Source organism: Excalfactoria chinensis, chromosome 11 (assembly GCF_039878825.1).
Source record: "Excalfactoria chinensis isolate bCotChi1 chromosome 11, bCotChi1.hap2, whole genome shotgun sequence".
Classification (NCBI taxonomy): domain Eukaryota; kingdom Metazoa; phylum Chordata; class Aves; order Galliformes; family Phasianidae; genus Excalfactoria; species Excalfactoria chinensis.
The window spans coordinates 5,566,736-5,588,616 of NC_092835.1; the positions used below are offsets into that span (position 1 = coordinate 5,566,736).

Genomic DNA, 21,881 nt, shown 5'->3' on the forward strand with positions numbered 1-21,881 from the left:
TCATACAATTCATTAGGGACCGAGTTTGATCTACCTACTGAATTGCACAGCCCTCTCAAGAGGGCAGCATTTTTAAGATATGCCCTTAAAATAGATCTAAATAGTCCTGAAAGTCCCTAATAAGCAGTGAAATTAATTACCTTCACACTTTAAGAAGTAACTAGGCAAGAGCTTAGAAAACTGCTACTTCAAACTGAAACTCCTGAAGCAAGATTTAGGAAGTATCCTGGTATTCAAGCCCTTCTTATAGCTTTAGCTCTTTGTTTCTCCTGCAGAATTTAACTCTTCTTTCCTCCTTCATTGTCACATATATAACAGAAGGGGAGAGAACCTTCTAAAGTAGTGAAAAACTTATCAACAGAATCATCCTATTAAATCAAGTTTGCCAACACTATTTGTCCTTGTGCAAAATGTGGCAGTGTTTTCAACACTCAGCAAAACACTTTAAAACCTAAGCCTGATACAGCGATTGAGTATTTTGAGTACAAAGCCATTGAAGTTCTAGGAAGAGAAACCTTACTTCTTTGTAAGAAAATACATTAATCAAAATACACGTTGAACGTGGTTTCATACAACAAAGTTAAATCACAAATATAAAAACATGCTCAAACATTAAAACATTCAAGAAGAGTCACAGTAGGATAAACAAAGAGAGAAATTTACATAATTATGTTAAGGAAGCGCATCGTCGATGGAACAGAACAACCTCAATTCCACCCATCAGAGTAACTCAGAGGGTTCAAAAGAACCAAACACTTCTTAAAATAATTTCACTTGCAAACTTAAAGACTTGAATATCCTTTCATAGAGAACATAGTGCATCATCACCCATTACATACTGTCTGTGAGTTCGTTATTTCAGGGCTTGTTGTTGTTGGGCTGGGTTTTGGTTTGTTTCTTAGTGTTTTTGTTTGTTTAAAAGCACATACAACCCCATTAAAAATACAGCACATGAGAATGCACATGAATATTAAGGATTGCCAGTTACACAAGAACAAGGTAGACGCATCCCAAATGTGACAGGAGAACAATACACACACTGGAATAGCAACCACATTATCTTCCAATTCTAAACACAATACATTGTTCAGCACATGTTTTCTAAAACTAAGATAAATTTTAAGTGATTATCCTGGAAATTTTGAGAAGTAAGACCTTCCTGAGGTCACTACTCCCCTGCTGCTTAATGAGTTCTAACTTGACACTCTGAAATGACAACCCTGTTCCAGAAACACATGAGGTAAATACTATAGCACAGCTTTTCACATCAGCAGAGAACATAAAAGACTGATAGTAGAACTAATAAGAGCTACCTGGACAGTAAGTGTACAGGATTTCCTGCAGGCATTTAAACCTTTCAGCCCTTTACTTACATCAAAGAGTCAAACACTAGCACCTGATTTCACTCTTCATAGTCTATGATTTTCCAGCACCTTACTCTCACTTTGTCTATCCATAATTGACTTTTCTCAGTGAGTTTGAAGACAAGATTTTCAGCTAATGGTCTCCAGTTAATGAGCAGTTTGCATTGTTCAGTTAATGCCAACTCAACATATGCCAGATGAGTGTACAGGTCAGTCACACGGCGCAACCTCCTCTATAAAACAAAGAAAATAATTCATTGAGTGGAAAAGTAATTTGATGATTTATTAATTAAGGGGAGAGCATGGAGCCCACTTAACATTAGCTTGTAGAGCACTTTGTAAAGAATTTGCATCATGCATTTAAATGTTTTGAAGTAGCATATTTTTATTCCAAACATAGATAAGAAATTGTGAATACAGAAAAAGACATTCAGAAACATTTCAGACAACAGCAAGGCTTTTTCAGCTTCTGTCCCTTCTCTGAAACACTCCACGAAACCTTGAATCTGTCACTTACAACACACATGAACAGCAGAGCTGACATCTTTCTTTCCAAAAGCTCAGTCCCCTTATTTAAAAGCCTACAGGGTTTGTTTGCCTTTTGCTTCTTCAAAATCATTTCTTCCCTTCTCTCCATTGATAGAAGACCTCCGGAGGCCCTGAGGTTCTTCCCATGTGCTTCAGTAATGATTTCAAGCTGTCATGACTCCAGCCTTCCTTGAGCCCTATGTCACAGGCCATTTGAACGTAAACTACAAGGGATTCCAGAAGAAAGCCTTCTTACCTTCCACTACTGTAAACATAGCAAGATCAAATAAACGAACAAAATACTTTCAGAATTGAAAGTGAAATGCATTAGCCTGTGTGTTACGTATTCCTGGTCTTTCATACACTAACAGATTTATGGACTGCAGAAAAGTGAAAAACAACTGATTCTGTAAGCACAAACATTTTATATCATTAAGCATGTATATTATTTTCACAGCTATGTTTAGTTTGTTTTTTCACTGCATTGTTCACAAACTTGCACATTACATTCTAAGCTGCAGTATACATCTTCCAAGTTCTTTATAAACAGACAGATTTGCAAAGTTAAGCAAGTTAATTTTCAGAATGCATGCACGGGTTTTTTGTTAAATCTATATTTTTTAATACAAAAAAAAAAAGGCAATTCAAATCCAGTTTACTACAAAGAAGAACAAATTGCAAGAAGGTTAAAAACTAAAGAACTTGGAACAAATCATCTTTACAGTCCAAAATACAGCCCCACCGCTGGTATCTCAGCAAATGAACTGGATGCTTTTGTCTTTTGAGATCTGATCAAGAAAACTACATATAAATGGACACTACTTTTCTCCTATGCAGCCCTACACTTATTTCAACTTGGAACAGCTAAGTATTACTGAAACAAAGCCGATCTGCTCATGCAATAGATGGAATGAAACAGATTCGAACATGCTAAAGTGATGTGAATTTTGAAGTTACATAAACTTCTCTTCTAGTTGCACGCTGCAACAACAGCATGTGATTTAGGGAAGAATCTTTTGCAATCAAGATCATCTTTGCTTGTGTTAGTAGTTTAAGGGTACCTGACATCGATTTGGAGTGATGGCAGCCACGTGTGAATCATAACATTATTCATTTTTTGAAGCCCCAAAACCACCATGCATTAATGTATCAGAATAACTTGGACACAACTGTACTGCTTCAATAGAGATATTTAGGATTAATAGTGTCTCTCTAAAACTTTAAGTTGTTACAAATGAAAGTTTGCAAGCAAATAAAAGACCAAAATATTAACAGACTACATTTTCACACAAAATATTAATTCTACCTTTGCTTCCATGTATTTGCAGGCAACAGTAACAACAAACACTGATTTTTTCATTTAGAAGTGTGATGTTATATGACAGGTAGATCCTGCCTCGCCCTTTGTGTATGAATTGGACAAAGCTATTTTTCTTGGAGCCATAAGCCTCTGAAAAAAGCCAACTAAAATGTAACAGGATGACTAATGGATTGAGTTCTGTTTTTCATCTAGCCAACTTAAAAATATGAACTCATTACACACTACGCTTTGCAATATGCTGCTCTGGGCAATTAAAAGTTATTCCCAATAAGAAGTGCATTGCTACTGTTGGTGCTCAAGATACTTTGATCTGAAGGGATCGTAACATGAGATGAACAAGAAAAATATTCTTATGCCGATGGTATTTTTAAGATTTGTGACTCTGTTCCTCTAGAAAAAAAATTAAAAATCATTTCATATGAGGCAAAGAAAGGTAAACCCATAACTGAAAACATATAAAGCAAATAAAAAGTAATGACTAAGTGTAAACATTACAAATATACCACAGCTCAGAGCCACAAAATTAGAGTCAGATCTGATATCTACTCTTGTTCTACTGCCCAAAGACTGCTACAAATCCACTTCAAAAACTCAGCACATCAACACAGCAGGGACTTCAATCTCCTGAGCTCAGTTAAAACTTAATGCTGACAGTTGTATCAGCCTAGCTCAGATTCAAAACCACATGTCCTATCCCTCATGTTGTAAAGTGTTACAATTCAGAACAAGTATTGCAGTAACAGTCTGGAACATACTGTCCTGTGAGAGGTATACATACATTGTAATTACATACAGACACAAGTTACTTCACATTTCCCATAAGACCTTATTCTAGTTGTGTAAATGCAGTTCCCATAGACCACTAAATGTCTGCCCCTAAAATACAGGGAGACCCTGCCTCTTACAAAGCTGTGGTTTTGAACAAAGTCAAAACTGCATAGATCACTCAGATTTCTGTCGTTAGGTCACAGAACTATCAGCTAGTTCTGTCAGGTGAACAGTGGCAAGGAATTAGACAAAAGAGGAGAATTACAGGTCAAGAACTAACTGTGGAAACCCATCTTATCTTTGATACCCACTCCTTCCATCAGATGTACATCAGCTATCAGAAATCTCAGTCGAAGTGGACTCAGATGCAAATATTCCATTTCAACTAATGCCAAAACTGTTTCAATATTATACACTGCTACAATAGAGAAACTTAAGCCTTAATGTCTTGTCTTGCTTTTCATCTATTAAATGACAGAATCAAGCTGCTAGCAAACTCCAAACAATCTGCCTGAATACATTTTCAGTGCCCAAGTTACCCTACAGGAGCCTTTTTTCCACCAATTCTAAAATCATTTGCAGGCATTAACACAACATGTCAGATCTTAGCACTACATCTGCAACTGAAAATTACTCTATTTGAGCTTTTTCTTTTCAGTGTTTCTCCAAGCATAGAATAGGTTCATGTTTTCTTTTGATTATCTATAAAAATGTCTGTGTGGATTCCTGCAAGCAACTCAGCCAGTTTTGCCTGACATGAATCAACTACTGCATTTAAACTGAATATATCAGAATTTAGGATTTAGCTTTATAATTCAAGGCTTTATGAAAACGGTTTCGTTTGTTTGTTTTTCTCCCATTTTCAGAAAATACTTCCTTGGTTACAGATAACACATCACAGAAGGAAAATGAGCATCTGGATATACAGCAACACAGTGCACAACAACTGTATAAGGTAAGAAAAAAATAACACAAACTTCCTACCTAAAGCTCTACATATAATATTACCAAGGTTGAAGAACAAAAGTTGAATGTATTTTTACAAGCAACTTGAGCTACCAACTTTGTCCTAAAATGAGGTTATTTTAGTGTGACTTATAGTCTCAATTTTAGTAAATAAAAAGCTAAAATCCCTTTTCTCGGAATTACATCTGTTCACATCCATAATGGACAAACAAAATATTTTGTTAGACTGCACTTATGTTAATACACTCCTTTTATTCTTAATGCAAAATAAACACTTCCAAACTAAACACTTAACTAAAATCTAGAGTACCAAAGAAAAAGAATCTGCTCACAGTGTAAGTTCACATCAAAGCAGCATCTCAAAAAAAAAAGAACCTAGATCAGAACTGAATCATCAAATTTGACATGGCATTTATAGCACATGATTTCCCAGTAAGTAACCATTTCTGAATGTCTAGTCACTAAGGGATAAGTGAACAGCTTTTAATTTAAACAAAAATCAGTCTATTTAGGAGTACCATTACTCAAATGTATTATTAAGGAAACAAATAACTTTCGCGTGCATGTTATTGGAGCTTCATATATATTTTATATAACAAGGTTGAGTGAAGCTAAAGAGAAGCAGCAGCAACAAAACTCACAACACCCACACACATAATAAAACATTAAGGATTTACCTAACATCAGTAGCAAGTATCAAAGGCCAGTCATAAAAAGACTCAAGTTTCTAGCTAATCCAGTGCAAACTATCCAGGGGTGCATAAGGAGAACTACCATCATAAAAGCATTCATAACTGGGTCTATTAAAAATCTGATCAGATACTCATGATCAACGAGGTTTTCAAAGCAATTTTAAGAGACACATACGTCCTTCAATTCACCCCAAAAAAGTCTGTGGGGCTCTCTTCCCCACCACTACTATTTTTAAAACACCTTCTCACACAGCCCTTCTCAGATAGCTGAAAAAAGGCCAGGGAATTCTAAAAAAATATCTTTGACTGTCTCGAGCCTTTTTGTTGTGATCTTTTTGTGTTGGTTTTTGTTTTTTAAATCACGTTTAAAAAAAGCACATTCTGAGTGGAGAGAAACGGGACTGGCGAACTCTCTTTCTATAAAGCTGCTCTTTGCATCAGCAGTAGCTTTAGGCAACAAAACAGCTTTTCCCACCGAAGCAAAAATGGAGAAAAAAAAGCCAGAAGTTTTCTAGTTACTTTTCCAGTACACTTCAATTCTATAAGCCAACAGTATCATAGCTTTCTGTACTGCTGAGCTGAGCCCTAATTAAACATAACAAAAAAATTAGTTGCATGTTTTGAATCTCCTTTTGGCAAGTACAACGGTGCAATGTTAATGTAAGAAGTAAATTTAATAAAGAGAAATATTTCATCCAAGGCAGAATAATTAAAAGACATACTGTGCTGTCAGCTAAAGCACTAGATCCTCCAAGCTTTAATCTTTATTTCATGAGCAATACTCAGTTGCATGTAAAGATACTGAAAAAGTACTGTTTCAAGTCATGCTGCAAACTGCTTTTCCTAAAACAAACTTGATATTTATTTAGATTAGATGCACAAACAGTTTAGAACACATACAAGACAAATAAATAATAAGCCAAGTTTCTGTCCTGAACAGCTCACAGTTCAGGTCAATGAAAGTGTCTTTAAATCAAACATACACAGCTAGCTAGGTGCTGTTCTTAAGAGCTCACAGTTGTGCTGTGGGGAAAAAGGAACAGATAAGCAGACTGAACAGTAAAGCACTGCTTGATTTTTGGCAGTCACTACCCACATCTGTCTTCGGGGAAAATGAGGTAATACAATTTGTTCAGTTAAGCAACTGAAAATTTTAATACAAGAGTCATTTCGGGATCCTGGAGAAATAATTGAATACAGAAAGGATGCAGTTCGTTGTTTGTTCTGGTGCAAGCAAATGAAAGTAGACGTTCAGAAAAGGGAAAGATAAGAGACAGAGGGGCTTGGAAATTTAAAGTCCTGCATTACTATCTTAAAACTCTACTTTTTCTGGTTTAGATGGTATTCATAGCAGGTACGGACCTCCCAAAGTTCAAAACTAGCAAAACTGTTGGGTGTGCTTTAAACTATGAAGAGGGAGATGAGAAGCTGTTATGTAACACAAATGATTCATCATGTGGTTCCGACATAGAAAGTAAGGTAGAAGGTGGAGAAGGTGTTCTGAAACAAAAGATGAAGAACAAGAAGAGTATTAACAAGAACTGTGCACACAAAAGAAAGAAGAATGGAAAACAAGAATTAGGAATCATTAAACTGTAGTGTAAGGCCACAAATATGTGTATATACACAATATATATATATATCGTGTATATATTTAAAGTCCTCTTCACCTCAACTTCAAGCAGGACATGAAAATATATCAATTACACTCTCCCACCATAACTGGGGTATATCTGCTTAGGTGATCACATATATGGCCTATCTGCTAACAGCTGGAACACCAGCAAACCATACAGAAGCTAAAGGGCTTCTGACTGAATCATCTTTAAAGTCACATTTGTTTGTTCATCTAGCAAAAACTTAGATCTTGCTAGTTTGGGGAAGGGAATGTTAAATCCAAAAATGCCTAAGCATAAAAAGATTAACGTCTAAAATAGGAAGAGCTGCCAGGAGAATGAGCATACCAGGCATTTCTGAAAACCCACTGTTTTTCTGACATAAGTCATACATTATTACATCGTTGTGAAGCTGGTAAAAAGTGTTATTGTTATCTATGGCTAGCAAGGATTAAACTGAATAGTGCACTGGAAATGATCCAGACATCAGCAAGCCTACTTCCAGCTTCAGAAATTCAGCCTCCTTTATCCATGAGCTCCCCAGGTAAATAACACTGTGAGTGAAGAGTCTACTAAGTGATACTTATTCACCACGTTACATCATATACCACTACTAAGCATTGCTCTGCCTGACATTACAGACACGTAACTTTTTGTTTTTCCTAAGTGTTTAGCAGATACAAAGCCAATCAATATTCCTTTGATCACACATTAAGTTGAAAAATATATGCAATTAATTCACTATCTCCATTCACTCAGGATGCTAAAAGTGTGCTGCCACGTAGGTCACAAGCATTGCTACATGTTCCTCACCACACATTTCTCTAAGGTAGAAAATAATCCAAATTTACTTTTGACATTAAGAACAATCATTCAACAAGATTTATACCACTCAGCAACTGGATTTAAATAAATAAAGAACTTTATAAAAAAAAACAGAAGTTCTTTATTCACTTCTAGTAGTTATATTTTTTATTCAATATACCTTAACTATACAATCTACTAGAACTAGACTAGCTCTCAAGTACACTTCTTAACACAAAACAGAACAAAACAGTTCCCATTTTGAACTGGAACATGGATATGGACATAATCTCTACACTTTGATCAATTACTGCAGCCATACGTTGCTATAAATGTAAAACAAGTTTAATTATGCATTTCCCAAAATCCCAAGTAGCACCCTTAATGTCTGTAGCGGAAGCAAGAAACAATTCTCATGCTTGCCAGTGGCAGAAAAAGAACATAATCAAAACTTCTCAAGTCTTCTGGATCTCTGAATGTACAATATATTACAATGTATATACTCAAGTCAGAGTACATGCAAATGATCTAAATATATACAATCAACACAGAACTGCAACAGCTGTTCATTCACACAGATACCACCAAGAAAGTCAAAGGGCAAGGAGGACAAGAAAATGAACACCACATAAGATGACTCCTGTTCTCCAGTAAAATGGATTCTAGAAAATATAAACACAGGCATACGGTTCAATCCCATCCTTTGCTAAAAAGGTTCTATTACAAAAAGTAATCATTATTGAACCTTTTCGTTCGGGTGCAATTTCTTACGTGTTACAACAAGTTTCACATGCATTGTGAATTTCAGCCAAGGTTGATGAAGTTCAATAACTTGGCTAACCAACCATGTGTACCACTCATTACAGAAGTAATAAATAGATTCATCAAAATGAGCATGAAAAGCAATATGAACATCTGACAACATTTTCGGCTTACTCAGTAAGAAAAATAGATTACGTAAGTCCAAGAGGATGTTTTAATATTTACAGTAGGTAACAAGTAGACAGTAGCAGCCTTATGTGAAACACAGCAACACCAGTATTAAGCCAGAGTAAAACTAGAGCAGTGGTACTCGTGAAAAAATTCATCACTGTGACCGACCATAAATTGTAGAACTCGCACCATAATTTAAAGCCACACAAAAATTAAAAATGAAAAAGAACCTCCCTTCAGAGATTATCCAGAGCTTGAAAAAAATAGCTTTTAGTAGCTTAATTGTTCAAAACACACCAAGACTAATGTGACAGTTAATAACATTCCGCAAAAGAATGACCTAGAAGGTCCATCCCGCAGGCACTTTCTCTTAAGCTCTGCTTTTCCGTACTGATTACCCACATAATGTATAACAGTAATAAATAAATAAAATTCAAAGAAAACATGCCATGCCCACAAGAAGTAGCCTCAGATAGATAATAACTGCACTCGCATTCCCCAAATACTTTGGTACAACAAAATTCATGCCCACTAGAAAGCATTGGATTTCCATGAAAAGTTATCCTTTAAATTATTAGTAAATAAGCTCAGGTTTCTAAGATGTGTTAAAAAAAAATAAATTAAAACTGTTCTGTAGAGGCTTATATTTTATAGTACAGATACAGAGTACAGTTTAAGATAATCCATGCTGAGTTTGGTCTACACACGTGGATCACAGCAGCTTGTGCATCAGCCAGTGATTCCGCCAGGACAAAGCGCACACACACACACACACACGCACCAGCTGCACCCAGGCCAACAAGGCTTTTCTGCTAAGGTTCATGAAGGAAAAGCTACAATATACATCAAAGAATAACTCTCTTGTGCTTTCAGAAGCCCAGTAAATACAAAACTATCCCATTAAAATAAACTCAGGAATAGCTAGGACTCCGCCAAGAAAAATAATTCCAAGTTAAATGTAATATTACATATACATACATATGTCTGTCTCACAATGAGCTCTGAAATCAAATACAACTAACATCCACTTCTGTTCTCCCATGTGAGACACTTCCAGCATGAAAACATACAAGCATGCAAAGGCTGCAATAATTCATCTAGTGCAACAACTTATGCTGGTTAATTGACAATACAAGATCTACCTCCTCAACAAAACCTCTGTTCTTTCCTTCTCTCTGCACATCACTCTACAACAAATGCCTTCTTAATATAAACAGGTTTCATTTTATTAACCTGCATGAATAAATAAATTTGCCTCTGAATCAAACTCTTTTCATTAAATAGATACATGGGTATGAGGAAAAGACCTCAGGATGTGTTGCCAGAAGTTTGTTCCACCACACTGCACCCCTTTTTTTTTTTACTGTTCTCATGAGGAAAAAGAATGATGCAAATAATAGGAAATTACTAGGAACCAAACCCCTTGCTGTTATAAGGAACACAAAAAAAGAGATTTATACTTAAGAAACCATTGAGCAAAGTCAACACATGAATAGAACTGAGAAAAACAATCTTACACACCAAAGCCAGACAGATGTATTTTATCTTAGAAACTGTTTTGTCCAATACAAATATCCAACAAAAACAGGCTGCTTTTTCAAGATGATAAAATTCAGGTGCTACGGCATGGGAAAGAATTCAAAAGCCATGCATGAAGCCATAACGTGAAACTGAAACAGAGCAACAGAGAAACAATGTTTCAAGAACAAAGATCAAAAATAGAGCTGAACTATTCCTCCCTGACAGATTCAAACATTAGCAGGCTTAGACCACCAAACACCATGCACTATAGCAAGAGACAAGGAACATACTTAAGACACTCAGACTAATACTATTAAAATATAAGTCCTCAGTGATATATGGAAGGGTCTGTTTTATTCTTTTCCTATGACCTCAGTTTGAGTCAAATTAGACCATTCACTGCTCTAATCAGGATTCAGCAAATGTTACCTTGTTTGAAGAGACCAATAAAAGCCAGCCTCAGTGAAATGCTACACTGTCCACAAGTAATCCCAGCAAGTTGTGCAACTAGAAAGATGCGTCACCTCCACAAAACTCTCTTCGCTACAGGTACAGAGCAGTTTTTCATTTCTTAAGAAGTGAAGGTGCTCTCCAGCATCAACACTTCTCATCTCTCTCCATTCCCAACAGAGCGCGTTGGTAAAAGCTCTCCACCATGCACTATAGACATTCAATGATCTTCACTAAAACTTTAGCTTCAACATAGTGGCTTAAAAAGCCATTAATGAATTAAGCACTCTTCAATTGATGTAAGAAATGCAACAAATTCTAACCACACCTGTAATGCCTGCATGAAGAGGGTTTCTGAATTAAGGGCAGGTGATCCAGTGAAAGGCACATGAGAAACCACACGGCCACTTAATCCGTGTTTACCACAAAGGCACCAGCACGGGTGAACAAGATGTAATCAGTTAATATTATCATCACAGTAACATGTAAGCAAATGATCAAGTTACCCATTGTCCAAATGTTACCTTCTACAGTTTCAGTGCTCAGAGATGTGTGCGTAATTATACAAACTCTCACTGCAATTAGTTATGACACTTGATACTGGGAATACAGCTCAATAAATACACTTACAGTGCATTTCAAAAACTTCATAGGCTCTCTTCTGTTCTGGTATTTGAACTTAAAACATGAGTTTCAGGTCTAATTCTCCTCCCCTGATAGCTGATATTGGATCCTGAAGAATTAACTACATTTGTTTAAAGGGATGAAATGGACGTAGCTTGAAACAGTTTAAAAAGGAGAACAAAAGAAAAGGCAGCTGCTAACTGTATTTTAACTTTCCACACAAAAAGTAATACACCATCAGAATGAAAAGCAGAACGAAGAGAGCTACAGGAGAGGAATAAAACAGAATCTTCTGTTTTTACTATTTACAAACCAGAGAGATCGGTTATCCAAGAGAGCCCAAGTTATAAAGCAGGTGCTTATTGTAAGTACATCTCCCAAGCTTTGGCATAGGTACAATGAAAACTGTTAATGTTGAAGTTCTGTCCAAAAAAAATAGAAGAAATAAAGATAGTTTCTCACACCATAAGTATCTGGAGACTGAAAACTCATTGGAGTAGCAAGTCACATTTTAAGAACTGATTAATAGCACTTCTATATAACTTTTCTCCTATCTAAGACCATTTCATATCAATAAAAGCACCAGGTGAGAGAGAATTCTATTTAATGAAAACAGCAACTGACAGTTTTTGTTATTTTGCTTTTTCTGTTTTTAAATACCATCTCCGATAAAGTATAATCAAGAGAAACATAACAAGTGGCATTATAACTAAAGCTCACAGATTTTGTTCACTACTTGACAAAGTTACACTGAGCAAAGCCAAAAATGTTTTACTTTTTCTAGAGACAATTTGTGCTTGATCCAGTCACCCCTCAGAAAGGCAATTAAGAAATGTCTTCTGACCTTCACATAGCACAAAATGAAAAGTATTGCACTAGTAGTTGACTGTGTCTAAGTTACAGTTTGGGTGTGATAATGAAAAAATCTGAGAAACAGATTTCCCAAGTCCTTTGTGGAACCTGTTTGACTGCACAGAAAATACACATTTTGCCCTTCCACAATATACTACCACAGTACTTTCAATTTGCTGCTCATTCATATTCTAACAGTCATAATGAGCTAAACACAACTTTACCTGGTACAGGAAATAGAATGTGTAGTTTCAAGGTCATGTCACTGTGTGAATCTTAACACCAGACTACAGTATATACCCTAAGATTCAGAATTATTAACTTGCTATGCTGTTTCCCTGACATTAAAAACAATTGTTCTTTAAAATATATATATACTTTATATATATAGCTTATACTCATAGTCAAATGTGCCACATACACTACGAAATAAAACTTAGATAATGTCTGGCATATTTCTTAAATTTATTGTTATCTATTTATTTAATTCTACCTCTGATAATTATGAATACATTCACAACAACATTTCAGAAGCATTTACCAAAACAGTAAAAAGCACCAGGTCTCTTTTGTTCAACATTTCCAAAGAGCAACAGAGCCCTCTAGTGACAAAAAATCAGAAAGCATGATTTTCTCAGTCCAAAAAGCAGGCCAGAGAACTGCTGCCTCTTTAACCTGTTCACATTGGTGACTTACTTTGTTTTACTACACCAACTACACTTTGAGCCAGGTTAGCCCCACAGTGATGCACAGGCTAAACATGATTTAGCTTAATAGAAGAGGTGGGGAGCAGGAATCTGAAGAACACTTGTACTGCACTGGCAGAAGGCTACCAAAACTTTAAAAAGAAAAAAGAAAAGGAAATGTTTCACTAATAACTCTTGATCTCCTCTGAGCTGCTTGTACTGTAAGAACAAAGTAACTCTTTGGCCTTTTTCAAGTTGCTACTGAAAATTAATGAAATAATATACAATTCTATATTTTCTAGCACAGATTTTTTTTTCCCAAACACTTTTTCTAGCAGTTTTTATTAAAGACAAGGATAAGAAAGTAGGTACGCAATCTAAAAAATTCATATAGTCCACATGCCTGTTTAGTAATGAATAGGAATAAACAGAACTGGCTGCATACCAGAAGCTGAACATTAAAACAAACCAAAGTGGGAAGAACAGACCTGATGAAGTATTTCAGAAAGCACCACGATGTTTCTACACACGCTCCTCTGGAAAAGCCTACCTGAATTCTTCACAGTTCTGTATTTGTATAAGGAAATAGAATTCTATAAAGATCTATATTTTTTGACCTAACATGAAGAACCACAGAGCAGAAGCAATTTCCCAGTGTTACAGACACGCTAGGAAATATAAATGGCAAAGTAACATTTGAGAAGCCAGAATGTACACTGCCACTAAGACACTAAGTCTGCTGTTATCGTTTAATGTACATAAACATAAACACCAGAACTGCTTTCTTCTTAAGCCTTGCTCCAACAGCAACCAGTAAATAACATCCAACAAGAAGCCTACAACTACAGCAATGCTAACTTAAACGTAGTATGTGTGAATTAAGCTATACAGCCCATAACACAACCTTAATCAAATATATTTTCCACATCAGCATCATAGTTCTGTACTCTCTACGTACCAGCTTCATAAAGAAGGACATGCCTAAGGTTTATTTTATTAATGCTTCAGCTGTCTTTGCTATGCGTTTGACAAGGGGTAAAACTAAAAAATAAATGTGTATGCATTTCATAGTAAGTCTGTGTCAGTAAGTTGTAAGAATGCATAAACAAACACACTCACAGGGCTGAACTACATATAAACATCTGTGTAAATGTGCTTACATGCATTAACTTTAAATAGAAAGAAAAGGCCAAATAAGAGGAGAAAAGAAATCACATGCATGCTACCAAGCCAGCTGATGAATCAAGAAAGCCAATAAACAACATCTTTGTTACTTCAGATGCTATTAACATTTTACGTGTTCTTATAGTCAACAGTCGACAGGCAAAACAAGACCTGACATGAGGATAGCTTGCTTACTTGTGATCGCTCCAGATTATGAACTTAGGGAGAAACCAAGGAAAAAGCCTTGACCAAAGCATCATACACCTCAAATTAATCTTTCACCAGCAAGCCTGAGCAACAGCTCTTCTCCTGATGAAGCAATCATAATTCTTAAGTGTTCTGAGACTGCACAGTTGTATACAAAGCAAATTCTACAGCTGGATACAATTTCAAGACATTCTGTACTAAAAATGCGGAGCGTAAATCTTACTGAAAAAAACACAAACTTTTGGTGGAGGTTCAATGTTTGCTGCACTAACTGCAATACTAATCTATAGGACTATAACAAGCAAAGACTATAGGACACGTGCATGTTTAGCAAAAACAAAGCTTTAAATGTTCCATCTGGTTCTTGTCAGATAACGCTCTACTTTTCCATTGTTCTTGGATGTATTTCAGTTAGGACCCTACTCTAAAAGACAAACAGTTTGCATAAGGGTTTTCAATATTCATTAGGTCCCACCATGAAGACTATGGAAAAAAGACTAGGATTTAAGTGGATCCTAAGTCTACCTAAAGCATTCAAACTTGACATTACACCACACTGGTGATTCCAGTACTTGTGGCTCCTCCTTTGCTAAAGGGAACTTCAAACAGCCTAGCAAGTTAAGTTGGAGAAGGAATCCTCTCTCTTCAGAACAGCCCCAAGCGCCAAAACTTCAGAATAAAAATAAAACAAAATCAACTAAATAAAAACCTCTCAAATACACACCAACTATAGAAATAGCATCATCTAACAGACATTTAGACAGAATGCACATCTGAAAGCATTTATGAACCAGACAGAAAATACTAAGAGAACACACATTACTATTTGCCTCAAGCAATCAACCACTGTAGAATTCTAACCACAAGTTCATCATCAAGCTGAAAGTATCTTCAGAGAAATTCCAGTCTCTACAGAAAATCTTTACACAAGTTTACTTGCTGCCATTAGAAAGTCTTTCTCAATATTTTATCTGAACTCCTTTGCTGCATCACAAACCTTATTCCTTGTCCTAGCCACCAAGGTCATAAAAAAGGGAACTATTCATTTCCCCTTAACAGTCACATTTGATATATTTGTATGACATAAAAAACTTCAATATCTACTGGACCAAAGAAAAAAAATCAGTTGCTTCAAAACTTTGTCATCCATGTGGCTCACCTCTAAGCTCCAGATTCACTGCACTTTTATTATAAAAAGTACAAAAGCCCCAACAAAGTTTAGTGTCTAGAGGTTTTAGATGAATATGATGTGAAGCACGTTCAAATACCACAAGTATATAGATATTTAGACAAAAACTGATAATGCCAAATTAGCCTGTAAGATAAAAGTTGTCACATTTTACTGTATCTGTAATGGTAACCTACCTATTCCTGAATTTGCTCCTGTGATTATAACCACTTTTCCACTCAAGTCACGACCCTGAAGTATTTCCATCGCAGTACTGTTTCCATCATATTTTTGTCTAGTAGGTGGCTTCACTGGATTATCTTCAACTGTAAAGGCCAATCTTGGATCCATATAGGTAGTTCTTTTGTTTATGTGGCTGTAAAAGAACAGAAAAATTACACCACTTTGACCACTCTGTACTTGCATACAATTTTAAGTAGATTTCAACCACTGTTCTGTACTTCTCCAGTCTATTATTTAAAATTCCCAAAATCGATTTTTTTTCCCCACTTTTGTTAAAATTATGCTAATTATTTTAATAACTATTTTTCTGATGGTGATAGTGTTCATGAGAAACCATATACAAATCCATTACAATTTGATTCTGGACTTGACACTCACATACAAACAGTATTTTGTCACAGGAAAAAAAAAAAAAATCACATAGGGAAGACGACAGAGCTCTTCAAAAGGGAATTGTACTACTCCCTTGAAGCAACATACTGACAAGAAATATAGCTCAGTACTTTTTTTTTTTCCTTCTCCTTTAAACAACTGAAAAGAAATAGCTTCATATCAGCTATAGTAATGGCATTATTTGGTCAGATTCACCTTCCTGTAACATAGGTTACCATTTTTCAGACAGTTATCAGGAAGAGCAGAAACTTTCAGTCTTCAGTCCTTAGTAACAGGATAACGAGGCTACGCTATTTTGGCCTGTAAATATTCTTAATTCTGCTATTTCAGTTCATAGATACCTATTCCTTTTGATCCTGTTCCTGAAAATACACAGGAAGGATCCGTTCCCAGAAATCCTTTCTTGCTTCTGTGAACTTCTCTCTCTCAGCCTTCTAAAGTTCTATACTATCTTAATTCTCTTTCACTTTTCTTTCAGTTCTTTAGACTACAGTAAGTCAGAGGTGCAGCAATTTTATTCCTATCTTTTAACTTCAAAGCAGCACTGTAACAATACCAAGTCATGAAGTTCCCATTTTGAAGTTACATGTTGCTGGTCCTTGGAAGCAGTGAAACTGCTTCTGATAAGTCCTTTGTCACACTAGGCAAAGTGTCATAACAAATATCACTAATCACATACAGGAAAAAGCTGACACATCCAACTGGGGACTCTGTCACAGAACACTTCTTTCCCCCTTCGGAGGCTAGCCCTTAAATAAGCAGGGAAGGGCAGGTGAATTGCTTGCACCTGCACTAACTGGGCCTGCCACCTCCTTCAGCAGGTGCTCAATCACTAGTTCAGGCCACTCTTAAACACAGAGTGTATTAGTAAACTTAAATAAACTGAATATACCTGCACAAACATTGCTTGAAGATCCACTGACAATTTGTCACTTCAATCTGCCACCCACATTATCACAAATGGAAATTCAGAGGTTGCTAAACCTATAATTATTACATACTGATTAAAAAGTTTTACTTATAAATATCTTAGTCTTTCTAGCTGATAGTGTCACCGTATCATAACTGAAAAAGGCTACCCAGCCTAAAACAGCTGTTCTACTTCTCCACATTCTACATTTTTATAATACTTACTCCACGAAATAGACCTGTCCACTTTCATCAGTCTCCTGCTCCCATCCATACGGCAGACCTAGGAAGAACACAGAACATTACCCCCTTACAAGCATATGAACGCAATCAGATTTGAAATTTCTGATTTCTCAAATAGATGTTGGCAGCAGTTCACATTATTTCTGTATGTAATGCAGCCACCTGCTGCACTTGAATATTGGAAATTGAAAAGAGAGTTGCTTTCTTGATCACACACAATTTGTCTCTAAAGTACAACCTAAAGAGAGCTGGTAAAATTGTAATGATCAGCACAGTAAGTAATTCTTCATACAGGTTACACCACATTATAGCACAATCAGCAAAATGTTAGCATACTTTCTAGTATGTACATATACAAGTATCTGTATAGTTTCCTATCTAACCCAGATGAAGTGAATTGCCAAAACACTGAATCAAATGTAGGAAAAGTTATATGCAACATTAAAGTTGGAAGATCAGAATCCTGAAGGAAGGACATATGAGATATATTAGAAATGAGTACTGAAAGTAAGTACTGAACAGAAAGTATTCGCAGCATTTGTAAACACAGGTGGAAGTAGCCGGTTATAATTGTATCAGCTCAAAATCTAGTGAGAATATTTAACTTATAGTCCCATAAGTAAAACAAATACGGACTGTCAGCAGACTCTCCTTAAGGGCTTTAATTCTTCTACACAATAATACAAGCAAAGTTAAATCACAAAACCTCAACTGTATAGTAACAGCATCACCTGGTACGTTTTTTTATGCCACGCTCCTTTTTCGATACCCAAACAAGGCATAACAGTGATTTTTATATTATTACCTACATAGTATCAGTGTATTTAAAACATTAGAATTCTGCACCATTTATCCATTTACACAAAACAACTCAGATGAAAAGCTTTGTTTGCAATCTCTCTTTTTAAAGAAGCATTTAGTTAAGCTTTCTCTTCCAATATCCAGTCAGTCAACCTACTCAAAAATCCTACCAATGAATACAAAGTCTTATTTTCTCCACACTCTAGCTCATGTAAGGTAAAGAGGGCATCATGAGGTTTTTTGGCTTCAGTTCCCTACTTCACAGAAGTATCCCTAAGTACATCCCACAGAAGCATCTTGGAAGAAGCCAGGGCCTTTGAGAAATCTCATGGCTTTGGAGGAGTTCTGCAAGACAGGGCATGTTCTGCTCTGACACAAAAGTTTAACAGTTGGGGAAAGCCTGTCCAGGTGAAAGATCAATACAGCTGCTGCATAATCTTCAACTGATTTCTGTAACATTTCACTTCATTAGAAAAGCTTAACACAAACCTCCTGCAACACGTTTCCTCTTCCCAGACTTAGGATGTTCCCACTGCGTTTTTTCTTCCAGGTGACTGTAGGGAAAAAAAAGTTTAAGTTTAAAAGAATTGTCTATTAATACTTTTTCTGGTAGAATTCAGCCTCAGGATGGGATGATTCTTAAAAGTGTCCCCACTGAGAGCTGCTCAAGTCCTCCAAAATAAAAACTGACAGTGCTATTGATACACAAAAAAATCACTACATCATTTGCAAGCAGCAAAACATGCAACAATTTGCAAGCATGGAACTCTTCCTTCTTACAGCAAACATGCAGTTCACAGTGTTTTCTATTACAGAAACCGCAGCAGGTGGTCTGAGATTCAGTAAGTGCCTGTATGACCCACAGCAGCACTCACACTTCAGGGTGTTCTTATAGTACACATAAATAAGAGCCTGAGATCCTGCTGTCTGATTCAAATACATCCCCACCTTATCACAGCTTAACAAATGCATGCCCACTGATAACCTGCTAGGCACGGAACTGACTCATCACAAAGAGCTTTAAAAGCCTTAAACCAAAGTATCCCTACTACTCCAGTTTAAAGTTCATGTTGTTAATGTGGCATGAAGACAGAGTTTGCAGAACCAGCACAGGTGTAGAGCTTGCACTGAAAGCAACAGCGTTGTAACACTTCTTCATCTCACCTATGTTTAGACATGCTGGGAAGCATCCTCAGCTCGTAAAGATGCATCACACCACTGATGTAAAGGGAGTTACTTCAGTTTCACAACCACTAACAAACTGGCTGAATTAACTGCACAACAACCACACGTCCCAAGAAGCAGCGTTTTATTACTCTGTAGGTTGGCCACTCTCAGAGAGCAATTTGTTTTCCAAAAGAGTTCCTGACGTCAACATAAATTTACAGGAGCCGGACCCAAGACAAACAAACAAACACCTACAAATCCGCAGCTCTTATAAACAAACCTTCAGATAAACTCAAAGCCATCTGAGTTCGGGAATCTGAATTACAGAACCATTAAGGCTGCAAAAGACCGCTAAGATCTTCTAAGCCCAACTGCAACACACGCCCACTAAGCACGTCCCCCAGAGCTGCACCTGCACGGCTCCCGAGCTCAGGGCATGAAGTCAGCAAAGCAAAGCGAGCCCCACGCGGTGCTTTTCCCAGTGAGGAAAAGAGTAACCCTTGCAGCTTGAAGCAGAACCGCTGTAAGAGCAGCACGGCTACAGCAACCAAAGAGTGGAAAAGTCATAAACGCACACCCCGCTAAGTTAGCAGCGCACTCCTTCTGCAGGCAGCGAGGAGGCTGCAACCGTCAGTGACGCAGCAGACGGTGCCAAATGCAAACCTCCAGCCTGAGAGCCGTAGTACGCGGAAGATCCCGAGGAGCGCGTTTATTGCGTTCAACTCAACGAGGCGCGCGTTTCTTTCCTACTCCTACAAGGAGCAAAACTAAGCTTCACACAACGCTGCTGGCGGCACCGCGCTCGCACGCAGCAGCGCTGAGGGCACACACAGCACGCGGAGCAGCCTCAGCGCGCCGCTCCCGCCCCTCGCGCAGAGGACGGCACATGGCAGCCCCCCCTCCAACCCCCCTTCACGCCCCTCGCCGAGGGGACAGCCCGGCTCGCTCCACACGGATGCAACCCGCGGGCACAGCGCTGAAGGCACGCTGGGCCCCCAGCCTTACTTGGCGTAGTAAACCCAGCCGTCCTTGGTGGTGCGCTCCTCCCAGCCCGGCGGCAGCTCTTCCTCGCTATCCGTGTCCTCCAGCCCCGCGTACTTCAGCGCTGCCATTGGGACGGGCGCACCGCACGGTACCGAACAACCCAGCACAGCTGCCTCCCGCCGGACCGCGGCCGTCCCCGCACCGCCCCTTCCTGCCGTCTCGGCCAATGGAGCGGCGGGGCGGTCTGAGAGCACGATGGGAAACGTAGTCCGGAGCGGCGGGAGAGCTGCTGGGTGAACTGAAGTGTTTCCAGACAGGTATGAACACAACAAAGCGATGAAAAACGGACCGTTCGTTAAGCTTTGTGCTGCTAGCGGCACTTGGAAACCTGAAGTGGAGGGAGCGGGAAGGCCTGGCCCTGCTCCCCTACCTGTGAGGAGCGGCCTCGCAACACACCGCCACCTCACACAGGCTGCTCCACCAAAACCATCCCCTCTGCTGGAGGTTCAGCTGCATGGATCGGATGAGTTGAGATTAACTCATGGTACCGCCTCACATCTAACGCAAAGCACCCTGCTTGTGCCGGTGACTGAGCTGCTTTTGATCCCATGCCCACGTGCTGTCACATTTGCGTCTATTTCTATAATAACCTAACCAAATTAAAGCTTCTGCAACAGCATCTTCCCACTGCTCCATTCGCAGCTGTTTCACACAACCCCGGTGCCGAAGAGAGGCTGAAATCTCAGTAAGCTGCACCAGATGGCAGTACAGCCACACCAACGTGCAGCAGCGCTCTGACTCCCATGGGTAAGGTTTTTATGCACTACTTGAGACACTGACCTATATGGCTCTCCCCCTCCCTACTAACAGCGCTCATATCTGTCTACAGAAGTATCTTGAACTTGTTTCTGCCCTGCTGCTCCCATTGCATCGCAAGTTCATGTGAGAAATTACACCTAGTAAATCATCCCCTTCTGCTAGGGATAAAAAACACATGCATCATCGAGGGACAGCTCCCGTGCAGACATGACTGGGGGTATTAAAGCAGGCTGTAACCATACTCTCTTGGGTTAAAAAAAAAGACAAAATACTAAACAATGACACATTCATTTCTGATCCAGGAAGCTTCCACACTATTTCTTAGGTAACTGAGTGGAGGGATATGCTAGGTCTCAAAAAAAAGCCAGATTAAGTCAATATTTGAAATACAAAAACAGCATTAATTAGCATAGAAGGCAAAGCTAGTTGTTGGGCTTTCTCCTATTGCAGCCTCTTAGTATCCAGCACTCCATGAGCTGTGCTCCATGGGAATGTTGAAATTGGTCTGACAGACATCCCAACCATATTGCATAAACTATATATTATGCCCTAAACATAAACAACATCACTGCAGTATTTCAGTGCTAAGGGGATATAATGTACTCTTGAATAGCGAGGAAAATCAAATCTGAAAAGTGCATTATTCAATATGCATACA

At 38.0% G+C, this 21,881-nt stretch overlaps 1 protein-coding gene across 3 annotated transcripts in view; it reads right to left on the minus strand.

The window, feature by feature from the left end:
- Positions 1-21,881, minus strand: part of WWOX (WW domain containing oxidoreductase) — a 450,173-nt gene that overhangs the window by 421,691 nt on the left and 6,601 nt on the right. Inside the window, exons 1-4 of one of the 3 annotated variants that reach the window (XM_072346075.1) lie at positions 20,426-20,640; positions 18,743-18,807; positions 17,435-17,492; positions 15,862-16,040 (exon numbers count right to left, since the gene is read on the minus strand). In XM_072346075.1, coding sequence (XP_072202176.1) covers positions 15,862-16,040; positions 17,435-17,492; positions 18,743-18,807; positions 20,426-20,532 — 409 coding nt within the window. In that variant the 5' untranslated portion in view covers positions 20,533-20,640. Of the gene's footprint in view, positions 1-15,861; positions 16,041-17,434; positions 17,493-18,742; positions 18,808-20,425; positions 20,643-21,881 lie in introns of those variants that run through there. The other 2 variants (XM_072346076.1, XM_072346077.1) reach the window with 2 other exon arrangements.